General features: G+C 41.0%; 1 protein-coding gene across 5 annotated transcripts in view; it reads right to left on the bottom strand.

Moving 5' to 3' along the window:
• LOC102289754 (plexin-A1) overlaps positions 1–24,700 on the bottom strand; it is a 229,412-nt gene that overhangs the window by 39,212 nt on the left and 165,500 nt on the right. For all 5 annotated transcript variants that reach the window (XM_005918586.3, XM_005918585.3, XM_005918589.3 and 2 more), the window contains exons 10-12: positions 16,309–16,509; positions 4,643–4,739; positions 1,866–2,056 (exon numbers count right to left, since the gene is read on the bottom strand). In XM_005918586.3, coding sequence (XP_005918648.1) covers positions 1,866–2,056; positions 4,643–4,739; positions 16,309–16,509 — 489 coding nt within the window. The remainder of the gene's footprint in view (positions 1–1,865; positions 2,057–4,642; positions 4,740–16,308; positions 16,510–24,700) is intronic.

The raw sequence follows: 24,700 nt of genomic DNA, 5'->3' as shown, positions 1-24,700 counted from the left end.
GCGGATGAAAAAGGAGAGATTTTCTTTGTCATCTGCAGATGTTCTTTTGGCGTTAAATGTCAAACTGTAAATGTCAAAGGTGGAGAAGAGAGGTGAGGCAAGCGGCGCAGCTTGGTGATAACGCTTCCCCCAGTGTCTCTTTCTTCTCCACTTCTTTGTCTCTTCTTCTGCATTCTCAAACTTGCAGTGCGTCTCTTCTCCTGCTGCTTTTTGAAGCTCTTTGCCAGCTTTTTGACTGCCACCAACATCTTGCCCAAGGGCAGGATTTACCCCTACATATGCATGCAACGGCACATGCTTGTGAGCACAACCCCCCTACCACCTCCCGTTTCTCTCCCGCAAGCACGCACACACAACCCAGTTGCCTCTGTATGCTTGTTTCAAAGAGATAACTGAAACGAGCACGAAGAGAGAGGGAGCATTAGCAAATGGTTTTATCTATGTGCCAGAGCTCCAATTAACCAGTATCTTCATTACACATTCAAAGAGACGAGCCCGTGTCACACAGGAAATGGACTGAGGGCTTCAGTCACACAAGTCAACATCAATGAAATGAGCATGGATATTAAACATATATTTCACACTCATTTAAGTTGAAGAATTTAGATGATTCTTCAGCTTATTTGAGATACATTTAAAGGAAGAAATGCTTGGCTGAAAGTTTGAATCACTGTTGGAGACACAGTAAAAATGGAAGAAGACAGACTGACGAGAGGGCTGAATGTCAGGACGCGTCTCACACAGCAGTGCATTGCTTTCAAACCGCACTGTGTGTGCACTAGTCCCAGTGGTGAGCTGTAGGAACTGTGACCCAGGTCGCACTCAGACGAGGACCACCGCCACGGTTACTAGTGGCAACAGATGGTTACGCTATGGTGTTTAGACGCCTCGGCTCTGCCAGCATGTCAGATGAACACATGCACATGTGCACGCACATATTCAGCACCCGTGGCGGGACACAATTAACGCACTACCACATCCTCGGCTTCTTTGTCTCTCTCCAGACAACCACCCTCTCTGACTCTTCATTTAGGTGCATGCGTGTGTCTGTGTGCGCTTCTGTGTGAAGCCGTCGTCTCTGATCTCGTCAGTGTGTTCAGTCTTGGAGTGTGTGAACTGCCTCCTCCTTGCCAGCCCATCTGTGTTGCTGTTGCAGTCTTAGTGTTGGCTTCTAAGTTGTCTATCCTCTCTGCTGTCTGCCCTCCTAGGATGTCCCCTTCACTCTCCGGGGCCAAACAATGACACAGAGCAGGAAGACTTTTCAAATCTCCTCTTTTGAAAAATTTGTTTTTACTAATGATCTGGCTTGGATTCTTGTAGAAAAAACACATAAGAGGCAATCATAGCCTGCTTACAAGTAACATACTGTAATGTGAAGCCTCTCATCTTAGACCCCTGAGTTGTTTGCAGTGAGTTGCTAGGTCATGAACAACCAATCAGCAGCGTGAGTGTGTGCTTTAGCAGTGCTTAGAGAAGCCTATTCTTTTTACCTTGAATTTAGCTGTTCCATGCAATGTTGTTTTTAAAGTGGGCTAATGATGAATGTGGACACTTTATGATTCACATTCTTTGCTCAAACAGCTTTCATTCAAAAGGGTTTTTGAAATGTTGTGATATAATGAGCTGAGAAATTACAAAAAAATAAACTATTTCTGCTTTATTTTTCTCTTCAATTTTGTTGTGTCAAAGAGAATATTTCTGTTGTGCACAGTCCACTCTGCATGTAGTTATATGTCTGGATATAGGGGTCTGTGTGTATGTGTGGGTACATTTGCACAACAAGACGTGTACCATCTGTTATCTTGGAATCATGCTTAACTGCAATACAATATGTGTAAGCATGTGTCATTATTATCAAGTCTTACCTTGGTGATCTTGGGGTGAGCACAGCGGCTGTTTCCTGTTGTGGCATGCATCCAAGTGCTCTCCGGGGGAGTACACTCCTGTCTCAGGGAGCACTTCTTTTCCCCAACGCACCAGCCGCACTCAAACCTGGGGTTTGCCTTCAAACACATCCCACAGCTATCCCTCAGTGCGTAGCACTTATACAGGTGAGCTGAAGAGAAGGAGGGAGAAATGAAGCATCATGAAATTATTACTGTTGAACTGAGGCTACCAAGTGAATAAAACATCCAGTCAATATAATATGTTAGAAATGACAGGGTGTGCTAGCGGTTAGCACTGTGGCCTCAAAGACATCAAAGAAGGTTTAGACCTACTTCCCAGCTGGGACCTCTCTGTGGAGTTTGCATATTCTCCTTGTTTTTATAAATCCTTGCACCAGTCTCTTATGTTGCTGCTTATCAGCAGGATTGTAACTCCCCCCAGTCAAAGACTATCTTATTTTCAGACTGAAATAAGCAGATAAGAAACCTGACAGTTTTCTTTTGAATGAAATTAAATTGCTTTATTTTCACTTCCTCAGCTTTATCATAAAATTTCAAAACTTCTTCAGTGTCACTGAGCCAAAGTTGAGTTAAGGCCCGATTTCCCAAAGGCACGAGGAACAGAAGAGTAAATCTTTCCTCTCTCTTTCTCTGCTCTTCCTTCCCCAAATCCCATTGGTCATGGAGCAGCTTTAAAGAAACCCTATACCAATTACTGGCTGCTAAACGACTCGCCTTTAATTACATTAACCTATCAGTATTTAAGATGAGTGAGCATCACTTGCACTCTACTAGATGATTATCATCACTGAGAAATACAGAGGTGGCTGGCAGTGAAGGGAGAAGAAGACGAGAGTCATTTTTAGGCTGTAGGTCACTGCCTGATGTGTTACATTTGAGATAACACACAATGCACAAAGTGATGAAGTAAAGACTACAATACTACAGACACACCTTTGTTTACATGGTACAAACACATGTAGACCAGTTACACCACTCATACTGAGAAATATCTGACATTTAAGACTACAACAGCTTGCTTGGCTCAATTAGACTACAAAGAGCGATCAATAAACAGCACAGAGTGATGTGGCGTTTCCTTACTGACAAATGGCAATAATCACTAACTCACAAACATGTAAGATATAACGGCAAATTCTGGCATTAAATACTACATACAAAATACCCATTACTTGTTGTGTCCTTAAACATTAATGAGTAACAACCAGGAGCAGACTATGCTACTCCCTCTGTTGTACAAAACTCAATGTGCATGTCATCCACAGACTATATCGAACTGGCGATGATGTTACTTTACCTCACAGCAGGGGAATAATGTTACATCCCCCACTGTGCTTTACAACCCACAATAATTACGAAGACAGCATTATAAAGACTTTTACCAGTAATTATATCCAACAGACATGATCTCATTGTCTTCTCCCACAGTGGTGCACTGAGAATGTATATGAGTTTAATTATTACCCCCCAGGGTTCCTGGATGAGGTGTGGTTTCACATTAAATCAAATATAATGCACTCTAATACAGTTTAAAGAAATATATACGTCTTCTATGCACTATCACATTAAAATAACACAAGTCAAGATACACACGGATGCCTACAACACTAAAGATATTAACAAACAGGAAAATGCAACAATATGCATACAAAACATGGTAAAAATCTGTTTAAAATGCAAAGGGTTATGTGTTTTTGAATATTAGTTGGTGTAAACCTAAGACACTAACAGTGTAGCGGTCTTTTGCACCTTGACTCATGACGCTTGCCAATTTCTGCTTTGTTCAAATCAGACAATTTGCAAACAAAGCAGAAATTAGCCTCATTGCTCTACAACATGCACACACTGTACATCCCAAACGTGGCTCAATATACTGAAATTTAAAACATTTAGAGAGAGAAAATATCAATTACATTGATCCCTTTGACACTAGTTGCTACCCATTAGCCATGACAAAAGAGTCTCGTGGGGTGGAACCTGAGCCTTGATGGACATAATTATTATTCAATATATGCATTAGTGAATACAAATGACCAAAACTAGAATATGTGAACTCTCTGGCAATGACAGAAGATTTGAGCACATTCCTTGGGTGCAGTGTTTAACTGTGCTTTTTCTCTTTTGTTAGCACAAACAGTTTAATAATGTGACTGTTTTGCCTCTTCTACACACAAATACACACAGAGTCATCTAGATACGGTTCTCAAATATGTAACTGTGTAAAATTGTGTCAAAATGTAACAGTATCTATGGTAATTTAAAACAGCTAACCAACTAAAAACACCCACCCACTAATCCATCCATCTGGGTTGTGGTGGGGGTGGAGCCTATCCCAGCTGTCATAGGGCAAGAGGTAGCTGTGGACAGGTTACGAGTCTGTTGCAGGGCCCAGTGCATTCACAGCTATGGCTAATTTAGAACCACCAATTAACCTAACATACATGTCTTTGGACTGTGGGAGGAAGCCACTCAATCTCTCAATAGGCCAGCAATGGCTGCTTTTTGACTGTAGTATTTGGGGGTAATGTGCCATTCATGAAGCAGAAAAGATGATTGGGTGATTATTACATAATACATACTGATTGGAGTCATAAATATAATTGTTAAGGTAAAAAAATAAAAATAAATGTTGTACGTCACTGCAGGACACTGAATTCCTTCCCGGTTTCTAAGACAAATCTAACGCATTCAACCACATTCAGTTCCTACCATAAGTAACCTTTAATATTACTCACCTTTAATGTTATAGGGGTTGTCGATGACAAAGTTTCCATTCCAAACTACAGACAGGTCGACAGGCAGGTCGCTGATGTCATTGCCCTCATAATTATACTGAAATATAAAACAAAGAGAACAAGATTACAATTCATACTCATCCATTCAACATTTTTCTTACATCAGCATCATCATCAGAAAACATTCCATCTTTCAATAAAATTCTTTCAATAAATTCATAAGAGCGAGGGGAAAAAAAATACAGCTAATACCAAGAGCAAACTCAGTTAAGCTAGTGGTTGGTAGTAATGTCATACCCTGCGGTGCTCACAGAGTTGAAGGGCCATAAAAATGAATGATGAGAGACAGGCTATATTGTGATTTTTACACATGGCACATCCGCCGCTGCCTGGCAGAGCGCAGAGTTGATTAAGAGATTGGAATCCCCATCACTGTATGACTCATTCCATTCCAGTGATGAATGAAATGCATAATATATCTCTGACAATAATATTCTCATCTAATTTCATTTTTGCATCCTGAACTAATAAGAGTTGAAATGTAATTGACTCATCGTTGGCATAATCAGTTTTACGGAATTGCTTTAAATGAGACAACAAGCTTCAAAAGCGGTGATGTGATGGCGGCGTGTTAACTGAACGGGTAACGGAGAAAAGAGCTCCTATGAGTCCCTGCCCAAACTCCCAACATATAAATTATCAATGACAATTATCACCAGCAAATAAAATGCCGCTTTAGAAATTACACCGCCTCCCCAATAACCCCTGCTGATGTGAGGTAAATACAACATCTTCATCAAGAACTTCACAGACTTCACCGAGACAGGTTTTACATTATTAACGTCTCTTTTGTTAGCTGTATTTCACACGACATAAAGCAGACACTATATGACAAGATGGGTGTGTTGTCAGCAGCAATGTTGAGGTGACGGCTGGTGAGACTTCAGATAATGACCTAATGGTGCCCAGCCCCTCTCACTACCTCTGGTATGGTCAGTATCTCCAGTAGCCCCTGGGTGAGAGATAGCAGGACTTTTCTCTTCTAGTAGAGTGGTGATAAAATCCAATGTGAAAGCCCCAAGCTCGGGGCTATGAGCCCTCAAAGATTGAATCTAGCTACAACTTTGCCACTATGTGATATCACCCACTCCAGTGTGATACTGTGAGATTTATCCTGACATCTGTAATAACAGTGAATTTGAATATATTTGAGGGAGGAAAGGACTAAAAAATGTGCACTGAGAAGATAAGAAAATGAGAGGACACAGCAATGTCACAATGTGTGAATGGCTGATTAATTCTTTCATCACTTTTTTTTGTGATTGGATGATTTACATTTAGCGGGCCCTGAAGGCTGAGACGCTGATATCCGAATAAAGAAAGACGTCTCCATGCATCTCAGAAAAAATACCACTTTGCTCTTAGAGCTGATTTTAAAGGCAAATTCTTTCAAAATGTGTTTTCAGGCTCACTCTAATTTATTTAGCCGCTGTGAACTACTGAAACTTTTACTTGAGCAACTCTACCTGGAAGCTGGCCTACAGAACACTGAAGAAAAAGAAAAAGAAAAGAGACAACTTTTACAGTCTCACTGTAGATATAGTAAGTTCTGAATTTAGACACTGCTATTGCATTACAACTAGATTTTTAAGACAAAACATTAGCCTTGGCACAGTACAAAATAATAAGGTAGGGTGTGAAAAGCAAAGTGGATGGGCAAACAGAAAAGAAAAAACTGATAGAAGATGTGAAAATACTTGGAATTTGTAATCAAAAGCTCAGAAGTGGAGTGAAAACAACAAAAAGGTGGTGAAAAGGAAGGATGACAAAGAGGGTAGGGAGAGGGGGTATAGAGCAGGTAATGCAGCAGAAAGGGTGAAAGGGAAATAGCGAGGGCAAGATGGATAGAGAGAGGTGATTGTGTGTTATTCTGTGGACACCATTCATTTACACATGGAATAAGAGGCCGGGGCTGGGCTGTAAGCGCGTGAGCTGGTGGGGGCTAAAGTGAAATTGGCATTTTCAATTTGTTCTCTGACATGTCTGCCTCGGTCTTTTCACACATTCCTCTGCCTCTCCTTCTCTTGCAATCCTCCTTTCCAACCCTCCTTTTTCTCTTTCCCTTTCCCTCTCATTATTCCTTCCCTATACCTCTTTACAAACCTCTTCCCCTATCAATCTTAGCTTGACTTTCTCTCATCTGCCTCAATCCCCCCCAAAAGGTCCACAGTCAAACAAGGAAATATGAACCAGATTCCTTATCAGATATACCAAACATTTCCAGAAAAACACATGTGCACACTGTACTATAAATATATGTCTGGCACATGGGACTCCTTCCAGAGAAGGATGCCGGCAAATTCATCAAAGACTGATCACATGGTCTGTACAGGAAGTAAAATATGATGAATAAAAACACATGCAAACACAGGAAGATAGGGCACAGCAAAAACACATTTTGGACATCAGCTATTATTTCTCTTCTGAAGTTTGACCATATGAACCTCTTCAATCTCTCCCTCCCTCCTTCCTCATCGCTCCACCACAAGACCACCCAGTCTGCCTGGGAACAAGAGCACTTCTTCAATTGGTAAAGATGGAGAGAACGTGTGAGTGTGTTTGAGTGTATATCTGCATGCAAGACAATAGGAGAGAAGAACGGGGAGAAAAAAGGAAGTGCACAGGGACACTGCACTGTGAACATGTGCAAAGAGTGAAAAAGCATCAAAGCATCACAGCGAGAAGGAGATAAAGAGGCAAAAAGAGGCAGGAAACACAAGACATCTGGAATAAAGCTGAGACATAAAAGCTAGAGATGCAAGTGGGAGAAAGATGGTGAGAGTAGAGAAGAAGGCTGTTAACCAGCCAAGGTCAGCTTTGTATTTGGAAATTGCTCAAGCTGATGAAGGGGTTCGAAAATTATCAACCGCTCTCTGAACAGTCAGTTGTGTTTACACTAAGCAGCAGGTAGGTTTCTCATAATCTGTAACATGACACGAAGGTTGTTAAATTGAAGCAGTCAAAATCAAAATGGCAAATAAACAAAATTAAACACTGTTATCCTGAATGCTTTATTTTGTAGAGATTAACAGGGAATACTGCTATATAAATAAACCTGGATTAAATTAATCTAAACACACAAACAGAGAGAAAGGAACTCGCTGCAATACCAACATGATAAAGAATAACAAAAGAAAAACAAATTACCAAAATTTCAATTACTTGAATACCAGACCATTTCTTTCCAAACCATTTTTAAAGACGAAAACATATCTATACATCCATCTGCTGTATTCCCACAGGACAGAAGACTAGCTTTAGTTAAGGACAAGAGACCGAGGTGCCATTAATTTCTGCCCTTGCTTCTCTGCTGAACAGCAAATTCTAAGAGAAGGCCTTTTTCTTCTTTGACCATATTACCAATTTTACTCAATAAAGTAGAATAGTAACATATTTTAGATGTATATCAGCCTCTTAACACTGATTTTTACCTTGTTGTCTAACTCAAAATGTGCACCACAAGTACACATCAATAAAACACCAAAGCTATCTATCCTCTGTTTTTTGTTGTTTTAAATCTATGATACAAGAATTTGCCCATGTCTGTATATCAGTCCTCAAAGAAGAGTCTATATTGGGAACTGGGACAACACAAACATGCATATTTAGTTAGGGAGGAGAGTGTATGTGCATGTATGTGTGTTAAACGGGCAGCAGAGAGTGGGGGAGCCATTGGAAAGGTTAGGTTATTATCCAGAGCTCATCTTCTCTCATTGCACCAAGGGCTTATTAAACTTTTATACTGAACCACCACTGTTGCACAACACAGCGTTCAGGGAATACACACATGCGCCTTGGACAGGGTTTACGCACATCATACAGCAAATTCCAGTATGAAAATTAAACACCAAGAAATAATTCTAAAAAACAAAGTCACATTGAAAAATGGAACCACAAAATCACTACATTTTACAAAGAGGGCACACAGAGAGAAAATTAGAGATGCAGAATATTTACAATGAAAGAGCAGATGACAGAAACAGGAAATGGAGATTCCATAAAGGAAACAAGAATATGCAGTGACAACAAATAAGCCAGTGTAACAAAAAAACAAAAACAAAGAAGAGAAGAGACATTTGTCACTGGAAACTAAAGAATGGGAGGCAGGTGTAGATGAATGAAGGAGATGAATAAAGGTAGGGTGAAGATGGAAAGTAAGGCAGGTAACAATGGGTAAATTCTATGAGAGCCACAGCCTCATAATTGGTTATTTTGAAGGTGTGCTAAAAAAAATATCCCTTTTGCCCAGGGCAGGCCCATGCCTGGGATATGTATGTAATATGTGGGTTACCCTCTTCCTCTGTTCACAGATTTCTCAAGGTGATCCAAAAACCATTAGTTGACATAACATAACCTTCAACCTACATCATTCTAGTTCTGACATATTCCACGGTGAAGTAAAGTGAAATGTGTGTTTGCCAGCCTAGATAAGACTCGGCATACAGTGGATGTCCAAGTCTTGTCGTACACACCATCAGTCTTTTATATACACACACAACTTCTGGGCAGATATAGCTTCCTTATCAAGGATCAAGTGGTAATCCGTCTTATAGTTTTGTGTTTGTGTGTACGCATGTGCGTGTGTGCATGTGTACGGTCAGGCGACAGAGAATCAGCCCCTGCTCATAATAGGAGCCTGTTAGCCAGTGCTAATCGCTAATGCTAACAGGATTGGAGCATGGCTGGGCCCAGTTCCCCAGCTTATCTCCAGCACAGACACAATAACGCACATGTGTGCATACCCGTTTGCACACATGCATGCTTCCTTCATTGATGGAAAGAAAAAGAGAGGGGTGGAGGGAAGAAAAATGCTGGGTTGAGGGAAAAATAATGCTGCCATAGTCAATGTTTCTTATTTTTCAGCCTATGCATTAAGCTAGTGTAAGCTTGCTAAAATTCTCCCAGGACAAAAGGCTGATTTTTGGTAGTTGGCAAATGTCCAGATTTTCAGTGGCGTCAGACTTTTTCTCCTACCTCAACTTAATGCCATTCTTCTGGTGGCCACTAACTAACTTCTCTGCCAAATAACACACATGTATGTATATGCTGGTCCCATAATGAGGAAATACATACCACATTTTGATTTGACTCAGTAACTCCAGTAGTTTGCCATCACTGAGCGCACTCTCCATGACATTAACAAAGCTAACAACAAATATGCAACAAATAGAAGACATTAACTGGCATTAAATGACAAACTTTGTTTTTATGCAGCCCTTTATCACAATATGCAAACAAAGTAACATTTAAAGTTTTACACTGTCTCCTCCACTGCGAATTTTTCAAAATGAAGTCAGCATGTGCAAGCCATGCTCTCAGTATTTATTACAAATAAGGTGATGCTGCAACTTAACTTAATGGTTTAATTAATCACAGGATTTCCAGGAAGATTTACCAATTTTTAATATTATATTTTAATGAAAGACTTTAATCTCTTATAGAATGACTTGCTTATAGTAAGATGCTATTACTGATAATATGTTTATGGTGCTTTAACTGCACAGGCTCATTCTGTGCACATCGATATTTGTAGAACGATGAATATTCTAATAAAAGGTAGGCATCTTTTGAATGTTTACAAGGAGAAGAAAACTGATTCTTCTATGGCAGCATACTGTGATCAGAAGGTGTTTGACATGTATGGCCACACTTCAGACAGTCACATGGAAAGAAAAGTGTGCAAATGCTCTCTAAGAGATGTGAAAGTAAGCCCAGGTCTTTTCTCTGGCTTGACCTCCTGATGGTCTCTATTCTCACCAGGGTAATGGCGGGAGAGCCTTGCTATAACAATCCCTTCAGCTTTTCAAATGTCTCTTCAAATAATGATTTAGAAAAAGTGCAGCGCTGCTATGAGACAAAGGATATGTGGAGTAAAGGTTACAAATTGCAGAGATGCAGGGAGACGGAGAGAAATGAGAAATAGATAAGAAAAGTGGGGTGGAGAAGTTGGCATATGCAGATAGCTGTGCTGCAGTTAATTCTTATTTATCCAGGACAGCAGCGTGGGAGCTGTGCTCTTCACCTGCCAGAAGGGAGGAGAGCAAGTGAGCCAGCAACAGGACAGAGATGAAGAGGAAAATGAGGGAGACACACACAGTATGTGAGAGGGAGGTAAAAAAAGGGGGCACTGCTGGAGAGGGAAAAAAGAGCACACTATAGGAAGGTCATTGTCTGTTCTTTCTCTCACTTTCAGCTGCTTTAATAGAAGATGGGTCAGCGAGCAGGCAGATAAATGCCAAATAAGCACAGATGAGCAAACACAAGATCTTGTTTAAATATCACAAACTTAAACAGATATGTACACAAGTAATTTGAGCTATAGTAGGAAATCACATGATCAAGACTCATGTTTCTCCCAGCTATAAGATCTACTAAGACAAATACATTAACTTTAAACAACATTGTAACAGATCAGATGAGTCTGGGCTGCCACATGATGATAACCTTTATCTGCAGCTATCCACAGTAAAACCCAGTGAATGTCTACTGCTTTTTCCCCAAATCCATCCCCACACAATACACACAGAATGTGCAAGCCAATTAAAACAGTGTCAGTGTGTGCTGTGGCTGAGTGCAATGGCAGGTCTAGTGTTTATATCTCATTAAGCTGAGCTAGGCCATGCCAGGCCAGACTGTACTCTGCTCTGCTGCACCAACCCTCCACCCAACAGCACCGAGGCCCTCATTAGCCTTTTCCTGCTACCTTTAGCACTATGTGTGTATGAATATATGTGCATGCTATAGTGCGTTTATATTTTAATTTTTTTAATATGCAATTTAGTACTTTAGTTTTACTGTTCCCATAAAAAGTCCAGAGTTTAGTTTGTATTAGGACTGAGCTTCAGCCCTCTCTCTCTCTTTCTTACAAACACACACACACACACACACACACACACACACACACACACACACACACACACATCACAGGGTGTGTGACACCATTAGACCAGTGTGGTTTGTGTTAACCACTCTCCCTGCAGACATGTTTAGCCTCTTCTCTAGACCTCTGTTTGCTCAGTCTATCCATTCATTCATCTATTTATCCATCTTTCTTGTCTGCCATACTTCTCTCATTTCCCATTGGAAGCCAGCAGACAATTTGTCCTCTCCTCAAACTCTCTCACAGTACAGTCTCAATACGCCCTTCTTCTTTCACTTCTCCTCCTCCTCATCCATCTTGCACACTGCTCTCTACCTCTCTTTTTCCTGGAAGCTCTGGCTAGAAACTTCCCTTTTGTGTCTTTTCTTTTCCAACCCCGCTCTTCTTTGTTTTCCCCAACACAATCTTCCCCAAATCAGTATGGTTGCTTTCTTCTGCTCTCTTCCTGTATAAGTGAGCTCATATGTGCATACACACACACACACACACAGATACAGGAGCACTGGTCTCCACTGCCCAGCAGCAATTCATCATCATTTTATCTCCCTTAATTGGATGCCATCAGGACCCCTGATACTTCGCATCTCTACTTTAACAAACAGCTGCTCTCTATACACAGAAGCGAAGCACACAGACACACACTCTATCCCAAACTAGATTTTCTCCTCCTGCCCCCATGTCTGCTTTTTTTCTCCACTGGTGAAGGACTGGGAGAAAGAGGGTGATGGAGTGGCCGAGCTGTTTATCAGACAGAAGGTAATGGTGTAAGGCCCGCTCTGATATTATCTGTCCTCTCATTCCTGCCCTCCGGGGAGAAACAAGGAAGAAGGATAAAGAGGGAACTGAGGGTAGGAGAATGGAGACGCACAAATGGACAAAAGGCTAAGAACACATGAAGATAAAAGAACAGAAACAAAAAGTCTTGAACAGTTTGACTCTCGTCTCTCACCCACAACCTTCAAACGATGTCCAGCTGCACTACATCAGTCTGTCTGACCCAAGACTGCAGTCATTTGTGTGTGAAAGAATTGTGTGTACATGTGTTTGTTGCTCCAACGACCCCTCTGGCACTATGAGCACAACTTCCCAGCCCACAGCTCAGCATCCTATTGGCCTTTGTACCTTAACCGAAGCCCCTGATTGGATCACACACAAGGAAGCTGTCTGGACCGGGTCAGAAAACCGGAAGGCACCAATGTAGACACCAGCTTGTTGGTTTGGTCGCTGCTGACCGGAGTTAACTGCTACCATAAGGCATAGCGGATGGCTCTGTATGTGTCAGTAGTAATGTGGGCTTGTTTGGCACTAATAAATACGAATCTTCTTATAAAATGATCAGCATTTTTCTCTAATTAACTTGCAAATGGACTTCTGACAATCTGCCATTTCACCAACTTTCACAGGTTCCTAAAGAATAAATGCTGAATTACTTTTGGCTATATACCCAACTTCAAAAGTTAAAAATGTAAAGCAGAAATTAGAGCTCTGAGCAGTGTTTTTAAACCCTTACTCTAAATGCATGACTCTTCAAAGTCTTAACACCATGAAGACAAAGGCTTGTTTCGTGTCCCCTCTTACAAAAGAAAACCGTTTTCCAATATTGCATTCTTTCTCTGGTCTTATGATATGCTTGCTCTTTCCCCGTTGGGATCAGCTGGTATGTACAGTAACCTTATACAGAAATACCACAGCACCAATATTTTCTCCCATGAGCAGATATGGAAAGTCAATACCCAACAAGGTTAGCATAGAGCTGAAGTTACACTATCATATATCATGTCTGCCACATATGCAGTTGGATATTGACAGCCTCCTGTTAGGAGATACAACGCAAGAGCATTGAGTTATTATGGTCACTGTAAGAGCAGTAAGGTATGGGAAACTAAAGTTTAAACATTATCCGACTGTGGATGTCTTGAATATCCTGTGGATAGTTATTTCTTTCGGATAGTCTGATGATATTGTATAAAAGAAAGGAGAATGAGTTTTGGCCTCAGGAGACACTTTTGAGCTGATTTTCTCTCTTACAGCTTCTCATCTCGTTTTCCCCCTCTGTTCTTTTCAATATCACTCTCCCTCTCACTTTTCTCCATTCATCTCACCTGAAATTGTCAACTACGCACCAATTTCCCTAGTCCACGTTGCCCTCTCCTATATTCTTTTTCCACTGATTTGTAGTTGTACCACTCTTTTTATCCCTTCTCCTTTCATCAACATTTCCCACCTTCACGTATACTGTCCACTCTGTACTTCCTCTTCACTTTATAGAAATTCTCAGCACATGTCTCATCTCAGCCCTCATCTTCACCTTTTCTAAGTAATGTGTCTCATATGGCACTTGCCGTGGATCTCAACAAAAAGCTATATTGTGGATTATGCAGCGCTTGTGTTTATCACACTGATCAGCAAGTGTAATGCCCCTTACAGTCTTCTTCTGGAACTGCACATCCAAACACACTCATGCATAGCTACCCGGGGATCCGTAGCCTAAGGAATATAGAAGCATGCAGATGTGCACACATGAACAGACACTGATCGACCCCTATCCTCACAGCTGTATGCCTGTAAGCTGAGGCAGCAGTGTGCACACAGTATAACAGATAAAGTCTATTTCTACTGCAGAACCATTCATGATTTATTGAGTTGGTTCTGAACACTGTCAAAGTAAGAACAATCACGGAGGGGTGCTTGCAGAAAGTAGAGATATAAAGGTCTATAAATAGATAAACTAATATTTAAGACCCGCTTCTTCCAAAATGCCGCTCCAGAGCTATAATAAGACTCAAAGTAATAATTCATGACACATAATTAAACTCTTAATCTTGAGCCAGTATGAATTATGCCCTAACTGCAAGTTCATGCAGCTGGCACCTTTTTCCTACTCTGAAACTAAATATGGATGCATGCACACTAGATGAACACGCTACATCGATATCTGGCCATACAGTCAGGATGCCACTGCTATTTGCTAACAGGGGCTAAGTGTTGACAGTCCCGCGCTAATTACTGCTAGCATGTCTGCTTTGTGGACATCAAATCGAGAAATTCAGCTTTTGACTGAGGCTAGGCTTTGCTGTTGATTAACACTGGCCTTGCAGCTAAAATAAACAGTCAATAAACAAGCATCTCTGTGGAGAGACAAGCCTTGCGTTAGGTAATTAGCCCTGCCTTCACAAACAACTGGCTAGCGTGTGCCAACACCTAAAGACTGTCCGTCGATACAGACAGAATCAAACACTGTGCTAGCCGTCACAGCAGCTACACATCAAGCTATACAGCTAAACAGAGACTACTGCTACCCTGTACTCTAAATGTGTCTGCCAGTGTCTGAATTCCTGTGGCAATCTGTGCCTATTATGACCAGTTGCTGCTAATTGAGAAGTGAGTAAGTGCTAAATCTTATTAGGCAGAGACATCCTGAGGTTTCTACTGTCTCTGAATCTATTTTCTTCCAAGTGTGTTATTGTGGCAGCTAAACATCCTCATGTAAAACTAAATTAACAGCAGCAGCTCTAATAGCATCGTATATCTTAGGATGGAATCAGACACGAACAGAAACAAGTAGCAAAAGTGAACTTATGAGAGACGAGGGAGATGGAGTGAGAAAAGTAGGGAAGAGCAGGAAGAAGAAAGAATGACAGTCAGTGGGAGGAAGAGAGACAGGGAGAAAGATGGGCTCTACAGACACAGAGGAAGGGAGAGGGAGAGGTATAGAGTCGAGGTGTAAACATGATCAATCCGCTCCCAACTAGCTTCAGAGACAGACTTCCTCTTCACATTTTCAGCCTCAGTGAAGCGCGACGCTAGCTACCTCTTATCTGTCATGCTAGTTTGAAGCCTCACAAACACACACACACACACACACGCACATGCGCACGTGCACACGCACACGCACTTATATATATATGAAAATATAAACACACAACCACATTTCAACACATTGGACAGGCATGGGCCTACACGCAGAAACACTTCAACCTACCAGCAAACGCTAATTAAAAACTTCTGCAAAGAAACAAAATACTCCTTTAGACTGCTTTAATCTGGAAGACACCAACCAACTAACCACTCATCCCTATCAGACAAAGCCATGAATAAATGAAAAAATAAATAAATAACAGAAGCATTGGGGGGAAAAAACAAAACACTATGGCTGACCATCGTACCTGATCAATAATTTATATATTACACATCAGCCATGACAATCTGTTATGATTTGGACCAGAACAGGAAATGCCTCATTATAAATTTGTATTAATTCAAATGTAAACACTTGCCGTCACAATATCTAATTGCTAACTATCAATTCTATAGTATTACATCATTTATTTTGATCAAGACTATGCTAGTGTCCAAGTAATGCACGACATCTATCAGGACAATGAGCACATTAGTGTCTAGATAGCCATTACCTGTATGAGGCCATTATTTAACCTTGGCCAAGTCAATGCCCGCACTGGGAGCATGATTTAGATACCTAGTTGCATTGATTAGGTCAAAAGTAACAGTGCTTAATGGTTATCCTTCTACTCTGTGTGCATTTCTTGCCCCTTTCAGTGTTCAGGAATTTTGGCTGCTTTTATTTTACCAGTGAGCGACAGAAATCCCCCCCCCCCCTTTCAAACTGTTAGTGTACATCACAACACCTGCTTTGTTTTTCACCATTAACATTGCTTCATTCAGCTTGATTGCATAAAATAAATACATTCAATCTCTCCATACTAACCGCAGTTTTCTGGCACTGGATGGAGGTGCTGTTGAATCGCAGTGCAGGCACATTGTGGATCTCCCCCTGGATGTGGAAGACGCACTCATAGTTTCTCTGTCCAGACTGGGGCTGTGGCAGGTTCTTTGCAGCTAAGGTGATTGGCTTTGTTACCCCGACAGGGATGTATATCTGGGTTGACGGCAGAATCTGAGGGCAATCCTGTGAAAAACAAATGTGGGGAAAATAAATGCTTAACTTTTACACCCAAGACAAGACTGTTAAAGAATAAAGAGAGTCAGATTATTCCACAAAGTCAGAAAGGCATGCAAACAAGAAGTGAATAACAGCAAGATAAGAGCTGGGATGACAAAATATATCATTTGTTTGCTGTTAACAGCTGAAGAGGCAAGAAGGCCGAGGCTTGCGTACCGTATTTGCCTTCATGCCAGATTTCCCATAACACGCTCTAGTCTAGAGTCGCGCTGTGATGCACTGTTCGCGTGCTGTATGCTTGTGCAACACTCCTGCTGGCCTTGCACCAGATTAATGCTGTACAACAACGTTAGAGCAAAAAGCTTTTTGTCTATAGCTCATAAACTATTATCTACCAAGTAAAATTACTCGCATCACAATGGTGTAACATTGTTTTGGCACAAGGATGCGCTCCAGCGTATTACATCCATGTGTGGAATGGAGTAATGAGCTCATGAACTTGTGTTCAGCCTGTCTGTGTGAGTGTGTGCGCACGCTCTCACGGTGATATTGGCCAGAGCTGAATGTCTTGTTTGGATCATCTGGAAGTAGCCCATCCACTGGCTTACATCACTGCAGTACACAACCCCGGAGGGTGTGTGTGTGTCCTTCCATAGATGTGTAAGACAAATAGGTTTCTCAATATGCAATTGGACTAATTAAGTATGGTCGCATGTGTTTGCTGAACAAGAAGTAGATTGGGCAGTCTGCTCAGTATGTAATGTTCCCTAGATATGCATTTGTGCATGTGCTGGAAGAAATGAAGTCAGAGTGTTCATGCCACGATCTGGCACTGATGCAGATCCTGTCAACAGTTAGAATGAGAGCCAGAGAAAGAGAGCAGGAGGGTGGGTGACAGATCCTAAAAAACATGAGTTAAAACTTGGGTGGAACCATCCCACCCCGTACTCTGCCTCTTGAGCCAAAAGGATAATAAACCAGATCAGTGCTGACAAATCACAAATTTTACAACCTAGAGACACTGTAAAGTAACTCAAATTATAAGAGACATGTGCAGATAGAGAATGCAAACTGGACTTCTTTCAGAAGGATAAAAGGCCCTAAAACAATAGATTAAGATTCAGAGTGTTCCTCTAAAAGTATTCATTTTAGATTTCATAGTCCCAGCAAGATAGTGCAGCTCTACAGAGCAACACACTCACGCTGACAAGTCCAAAGGCAAGAATAAGATACACTAAGGGAAAAGGAAAGCACTGACTAGATCCTTGTAAAATATTCACAATACACAGCCTCTCCTTCACTTCTTGTTGTTTCTTTAAGCAGATAGCTGGCTCACTGTCAGTGATTTTTTCTTTCCCCTCCTCTAGCTGTAGCTATTATACATTAGAAGCTACAGCATGTCCCCAGGGCCTGAACACAATGCTGGAGTTTGTTCATTAGCCTGCTTAGCCCTGGCCTTGTGTGTCTGATCACACACAAACACATGCACAACACATAATGAGAGAGGGGAATACTATAGTAGGAAGAAGCGGGTTGCTGAAGACCTGATGTATAATCAACTAGGAAGAAGGCGGCGGGTGTGGGGAAGATTGGTGTGCAGGGAAAATAGATGGTGTAGAAGGAGGGAGTGAAGTAGGGAATGGAGGAAAGAAAGGAGAGGAAAGATTGTTGAGAAGAAGAGAAATAAATGAAGGAAACAGCAAGAACCAGAGGAACCAGTTTAACTGGGGAGCGAGCATCAGGAAAAGAAAGCCGAGTAGTAAGAGAAGCAAAGGAAAAAAGGAAAGGAGAAAAAAGGATATGAAGACTGAATAAAGAGGGATCAAAAGGAAATAAAAAGAAAAATAATACAAGAATCAGGAAATGACAAATATTCAGGTAGAATGCCTGAATCCCTCTGCATCACTTCGATCTCTTTATCACACATTCATCCAGCATCATCCACACCATGTAGCCAAGCCCCATGACAATGTCCTACTTAATTAACTGCCTAGAGTATCTGAAAACACTTGAAAATTGATGGAAGGGTAGAGACAGAGCGAGCGGGAGAAAGAGGAGAGAGATGATGCGGTTTGAAGTCTGCTTCAGAGGGGAAAGAAATGCTCATGTCAAAAGCCGTGGGCTTGCATTGTCCAGGGAGCCACAAGAGAGAAAAGGAAAGGTTTCAGTATCCTGCTGTTAAAGCTAACTAGTAGAAGCCAATGTGTTAGAAGCTAACATAGCCTGTAGGACAAGCTGCAGCTAGCCAATGTTTTATTTATCCGTCTATTGAATTTGTGTCAGCCGAGCGTTTTTTCTACCAGTCGTCGTTATACTGCCCTTTGCTTCTTTCAGTCTTCTGTATTAAATTCTAATAAAAAGCAAAACAATTATTTAATAGGTTAAAATATTATTATAATAATTATAATAATTATAATAATAATAATAATAATAATAATAATAATAATAATATACAACTTTTTTCCTCTCAGGGTGTCAATGCAGAAAAATTGAAGAAAATTCAATTAAGTACTTTGTTCAAATACAAGCTGATGGTGCTTTCGAGACAATGGAAAGGAGTTCCGGGAGAAAAAGAGAAAGGAGGTAGAAGGCAGGAAAAACAGGACATTGTGGGAAAGAGAGCAGGATAAAGAAGAAAGTGCTCTGCAAGGAAAAACTATTCCATCAGTTTTTGTGACAGGTGCCAAAACAGTTCAAAGCTTGCATTAGGGCTACAAAGTGCAGGGTGCACCGAAACAATATTTCACTGGGGGGGGATTCGTTTGAAGCTGAAAGAGATCTTTTTTTTTTCCTTTATTTCCTTCCTTTTCCTGACTTCTCGAACTTCAATTCATCTGTGAAGGCGGATACTGTGGCTTTATTGGCTAGATATGACATGTAAAAAATGTGAGTATCTGCAGTTTTTTTGTACCTACCTGCGCACATGTTTTATTTTGCATTTGCAAATTTTATTCAATAGATGATCGAAGGCTGATTTGAGTTTGTCTTTACACATAAATGCTTCACACCAGGAACTGTTTGCACAGAACAGCAGCTCGCTTCATCATAAGGATCACTTAATCTCACTGTAGTGTAACCACGGTAAAGTCGCATGCGCCCGTGAAGTGGAAAAGATGCCTGAAGGAATGCGCGCCACAGATGGTTTCTCCAAACGAGAACACAGCACAAAAACATCTGCTCAATCTTAAGATTTTGATGACTGTCTTTGCATTCTGACATCTTTATAAGTATTTTTAAAAACAACAGATGTAGATAGTGTAACAGAAAACCCCTTTGCCAAATTTAACTCTTTTCTTCTGACTGTACTAATTATGACAATGTCAAATCCTCCCACACTGACTGGACTGTGCTCTAGGAGCATGTACCTGTGTTTTTGAGAATAACAACGAGTGTCGATGTTGCAAAGTGTGTGTGTTTTTTGATGGCTGAAGTCCAAGTCTGCAGCTTCTGTTAAAGTAGCCGGAGGGCTTTCCTCACCTCTTTGTATTTGTTTTCCCTCAAAGGCCCCTGTTAGCTTTGCTGCCTGAGGCTAGTCCCACCACTCTTTTACAGTAAAGGAATATATAATTATATAGACTGTAATATTTAATTTAATTGTATTTAATAAAGATGGGGTCATTAAAAAATGCTACTGCAGAAGTAAGTTTTGAGTGCAAGTACTCAAGCTGCCATTCCAGTTCCAGCTCAATCTAATAAATTCCTTCATTTTCAGTGCTCTGATATTTACACGCTACGTCTACCACACCAAATGAGAAAATATACGAGAAAAAAAAATTAATAAAACCACTGTTCGGCAGGGAAAGGAGATAATCTCTTCTTGCAGGTGAGCAAAACACCTTTTAACATCCGCCAAGAGCAGATAATGAGACAGTCGGCAGGAAAGTGCGCATGTCTGTGTGTTCATGCAGATATGTTGAAGGTGAGAGATTAAAATCAAGACTTCGACGGGGTGGTGTGAAAGGAGAGAAAAAGAAAGCGAGCGCAGAGTGGGAGGATGAAGGCAAAAGTCAGTGTGCGGCGCTATATAAATAAATAACTGTATTAAAAAGCCAAAAGAGTTCTGAAGGCTGTGGCATAGCCTGACAAGATATAAATTAATAAAGCTCCAAAAACACTGCGCATATGTAATGAGGTGGATGTCTGGTCGTTTTTTTAAAGCCCCCCCTAGTCTCTCTTAGCCCCCACCCCCCCCTGCATCCATCCATAATTAATTAGCTGCCTCTGTGATGTGGGGACTATAGATCAGGGAGGAGAAAAAATAACACGCTAAATTATGAAGTAAAGCGATATGGGGAACCCGGGGGAGAGATGAGATGGCATAGATGGTCACACAGGAGCTGAGGGGGGGCACACTGGTACAATAACAGGGACAGTGTGTATGTGTGCATGTAAGTGTGTCCATGTGTGTCAGTCACGGGGGGGCAGACAAAAGGGTATATGGAGAGTGTTGGACACCCACCCCCCTGCCGGCTGTCGACATGGCCCCCAGGGTTTCTGACAGAGGTCTCACATCGCAAACCAAAGAGCTGCAGCCTTGAACTTCAGAGTCCCATTTATCCTTTAGTTCAATCCACTATACATTAATAAATAGCACTGGGTGGATCACACATTTTAGCAGTGTGAAAATTGCACCATTAAAACTGAAGGTTAACATCTTAAACAAGTAACCTTTGTTGAGGGCCACCCACCTCCAGTCAACTAATACGTAATGCTGAATAATTAAAACATAAACCACAGTCACATTGTTATATTATCCGTTTAACTGTATTTGCAGCTGGAATTTCAGCGTTTTAATATCTGTGCCACCAAAGATCATATACAGCCATACAGCATCGTTATGTTCCAGAAAGATAAATACCCAGACACAAAACAGAACACAGGTGGTAAAATTAAACATCAACAGTGCAGCACAATGACGCCAAATCAACAACAGAATCACTTACAAAAGATTCTACGGGTGGAAATGTGATAACAGTACTATAATATACTGCGGTGGTTACTGATTAGACTACATTGTTCTTTTCATCTACATGAATTGTTTAATGCTTAATAACTGATCATTTAAAGTCATATGAATGGTTTTCAGGTTTAAGAAACAGCTTTTTAAATGAGATTTGGGGGAATTTAAACCACGTTGTTAATTGAAGCTCATTCCTTAATTGATGTAAGCCACGTAACACCATGCCATGACATACATCATATTGTCATTTCAAGGACCACATATTCTCTTGCTCCCTTGTCTTCTGTGTAGCAGCTGGCTTGCAGCCATGTGCTTCTTTAAATGTGTGTGTGTGTGTGTGTGTGTGTGTGTGTGTGTGTGTGTGTGTGTGTACTAGTTTTGGACTTTGGACTCATACTAGTAAGGAAAAAAACATAAGATCCATTAGGTCTGAATATAAAGACCAGAAGGAGAGTGCACAGGCATATTAAGCCTTAAATCTACAAGCCATTAAGTACACAATGATACAATTACTACAACACATGTAATATATGACACCCAGAGGTGCAAGTATTATTAAAAGTGAATAAAACGGAACATCTCCATAAGCTGCAGGGTGTGGTTCATATGCGGAAGCACGTGTGCACACAAAGTTGATGCGAGCTTATTAGCAGGCAGAAACCAGAAAGATGTTCTGTGACCAGACAGACACCTACTGTGGGGGGGAGGGAGGGAGAGAGACTGTGGGGGAAAGAGTGGAACAACTTAATAAGGCAGCAACATGTAGAACAGAGCAGGAGCGAGGGAAGCAGAGGAAGAAAAGGGACTTTGAACCTTGAAAGGGACTATGAGATTGTCTGCCCACGCCCTGCTTTCTTAGCAGAGCAGCGATGTAGGGAGGAAGACTGAGAGAGAGGGAAATAAGGGGATGAGCGCAGAGGAATGAAGGAGCAGAGAATGGAGAGTTTAATTTAAAGTGAGATGCCAGAGAATGTGTGATATAAATGTAATTCAACATGGATTATCAAAGTCTCACAGAGCAGATGCTTGACTGAACCTACCTACATACATGATCCTCCTATGCTGTGCAAACACACACGCACACTCAGACTGCTTTGATGTAACACCCAAGCAAACATACATGTTGATTTCATCTCCTAATCCCTCATCCTTGACTTACAAGAAAGCTGCCAAACCTACACAGTTTATCCCCTCGACACACATGGCGCAGTATGCCATAAAACAATAAAAAGCAAGAATGTGTGAATATTTTTTGAGAGCACATCATTTATTTTTTTTCTCCTTATGGATTTTCATAGAGTAGAGGGGGAGGGGTGGGGGCGCTTGGCACCCCGTTATCATTCTAACCCAGATATGTCAGCAGCAATCAAACCTTGTGCTTTTCAGCTTTTCAAAGACAAGCTTTGATTTTAGAGGTAGATACGCTCTCCTGTCTCCTGCCTCATGCCTCTTCTCTGAAGACAGCACCATAATTCAGCAAAAGGATAGACTAAAACTGACTTTTGTTTTCCAGATTAAGTGGATGAGCAGACCAATATTATCTGAACTCATTTCTAATTTTGTTTGCAGATTCGCTTAATGATTAACTCTGATCAGCTTTGTTACCATGATTTACACATTTATGATCTTAAAGAAGCTGGTCATTAAGAATCCAAAGTGCAAAGGTCCGCTGATAAATTTGGAACTGAACAGTGTACCAACACACTTTCTGCACATTCCTTAAAAGGGTAAAATAGTATAAAACAAGTCTAATAAATCAGTCAAAATTAAAGAGAAAAGTCAAAACAATTACATTTGTCTTTTAGCTCGCATATGTAACTAATCAAATCGTCAAAGAAATGTTTCCACCCCCAAAATGTGCTGAATCATGTAAAACTGGCAGCATAAGGTGAAGGTTTACTTCAGATCTAATGACGTCTGACTATCGTAGTCTGAAATCAAACTACATGAATTCTACACTTTGTTTTTATATGATTTTATGTGATTTCCCCCCATGATCAGTGCTTCTAATCAGATCCATAACAATTGGAACAAAGAGCACTGTGCGAACAACCTTCCCTTAGGCCAATTTTCAAAGAAAAGGTAGGTTAACAACCCTGCTGCTGAAGTAAGGATGGCATGCAAAAGCAGCTAGGAGATTAAAAAAAATTAATATACATAAACATATTCTTTATTTATAGAGCTTTGTGTTTTAAAATAACGTCAAGCTTCAAAAGGTTAAAAAAAATAACTCTCCATCTTTCTGAAGCTTGTATGTAAGTGCATCACTGTCCATCTTGAGTTTCTATAGGAGTGCAATAGTGTCATGAAATGGAGGCTGGAATAAAAATCAGTGAGAGCCACTTTACTAAAACAGCACAGTGAAAAGCCCAACATGACAGACACAGTTAGCTGGTCTTGTGAGACTGGGCGACTCAGCACGCTACCGGATTTTATTTCCTGCCTCTCTTTCTCAATGCCTCTCCATCCCAGCAGGCAGTTAGCGTTTCTCAATCACAATCGCTCTCCTTTTCTGATCTGCCTGCACTTCGGAGTTTGCTTTTCCTTCAGCTCACTTTACTGTGTTACTACTCTGTCTCCAACTGCTGACATCTCCTTCCTTCAGTGACTCTGTATTTATTTCTTCTATCCTGTCTTTGACACATGCAAGGGTTGATGGCGAAAATGCAATATTCATCTGTATTCACCATTAGGCAGGCTGGCTGTGAGGGCTGCGGAAATGAAGATTTAACACAGCCTGAATAATTGAACCACTGGGACATGTGACTGACACAAAGAAACACACTGGCACAAAGACAAACACTAATCCACGCGTGCTGCAAACCCCTGTGCATCTATCATGTCATATTCCTATGAGTGTGCCTATGTGTCCATTCCTGTGAATCTTTACTTCACACCTAGTCTTCATTTAGCTTTCACTTGTATTGTATTCAGTGCTGCAGCTGGTGTGCTAGCACAGCTGGGGTGATACCTGCAGCATCAGTGGGCTTTGTCGTCTGTCGGCGAATTACATCAAGGAGAGAATTCTTCACATTTTCTCAATGTCGTATGAGGATGAAGACTTTTCAACCAAATACACCAATAACGTGCTATTAATACTCGCTTAACACAAGCTGCATTTGCTAAACTTCTCCCTCTTCCATGAATAAAACTGTCTTTGTGCAGTTGTCTACTACATGAAAGTCTACCCAGCCTCCCATCTTCTACTGAGCCTGATGGATGGTGCAACGCAGTGCA

Source organism: Haplochromis burtoni, unplaced genomic scaffold, assembly GCF_018398535.1.
Source record: "Haplochromis burtoni strain Fernald_Lab_line unplaced genomic scaffold, NCSU_Asbu1 Contig_32, whole genome shotgun sequence".
Lineage (NCBI taxonomy): Eukaryota > Metazoa > Chordata > Actinopteri > Cichliformes > Cichlidae > Haplochromis > Haplochromis burtoni.
Note: the sequence above shows the minus strand (reverse complement) of the source record. Positions and strands in the feature narration are given on the sequence as shown.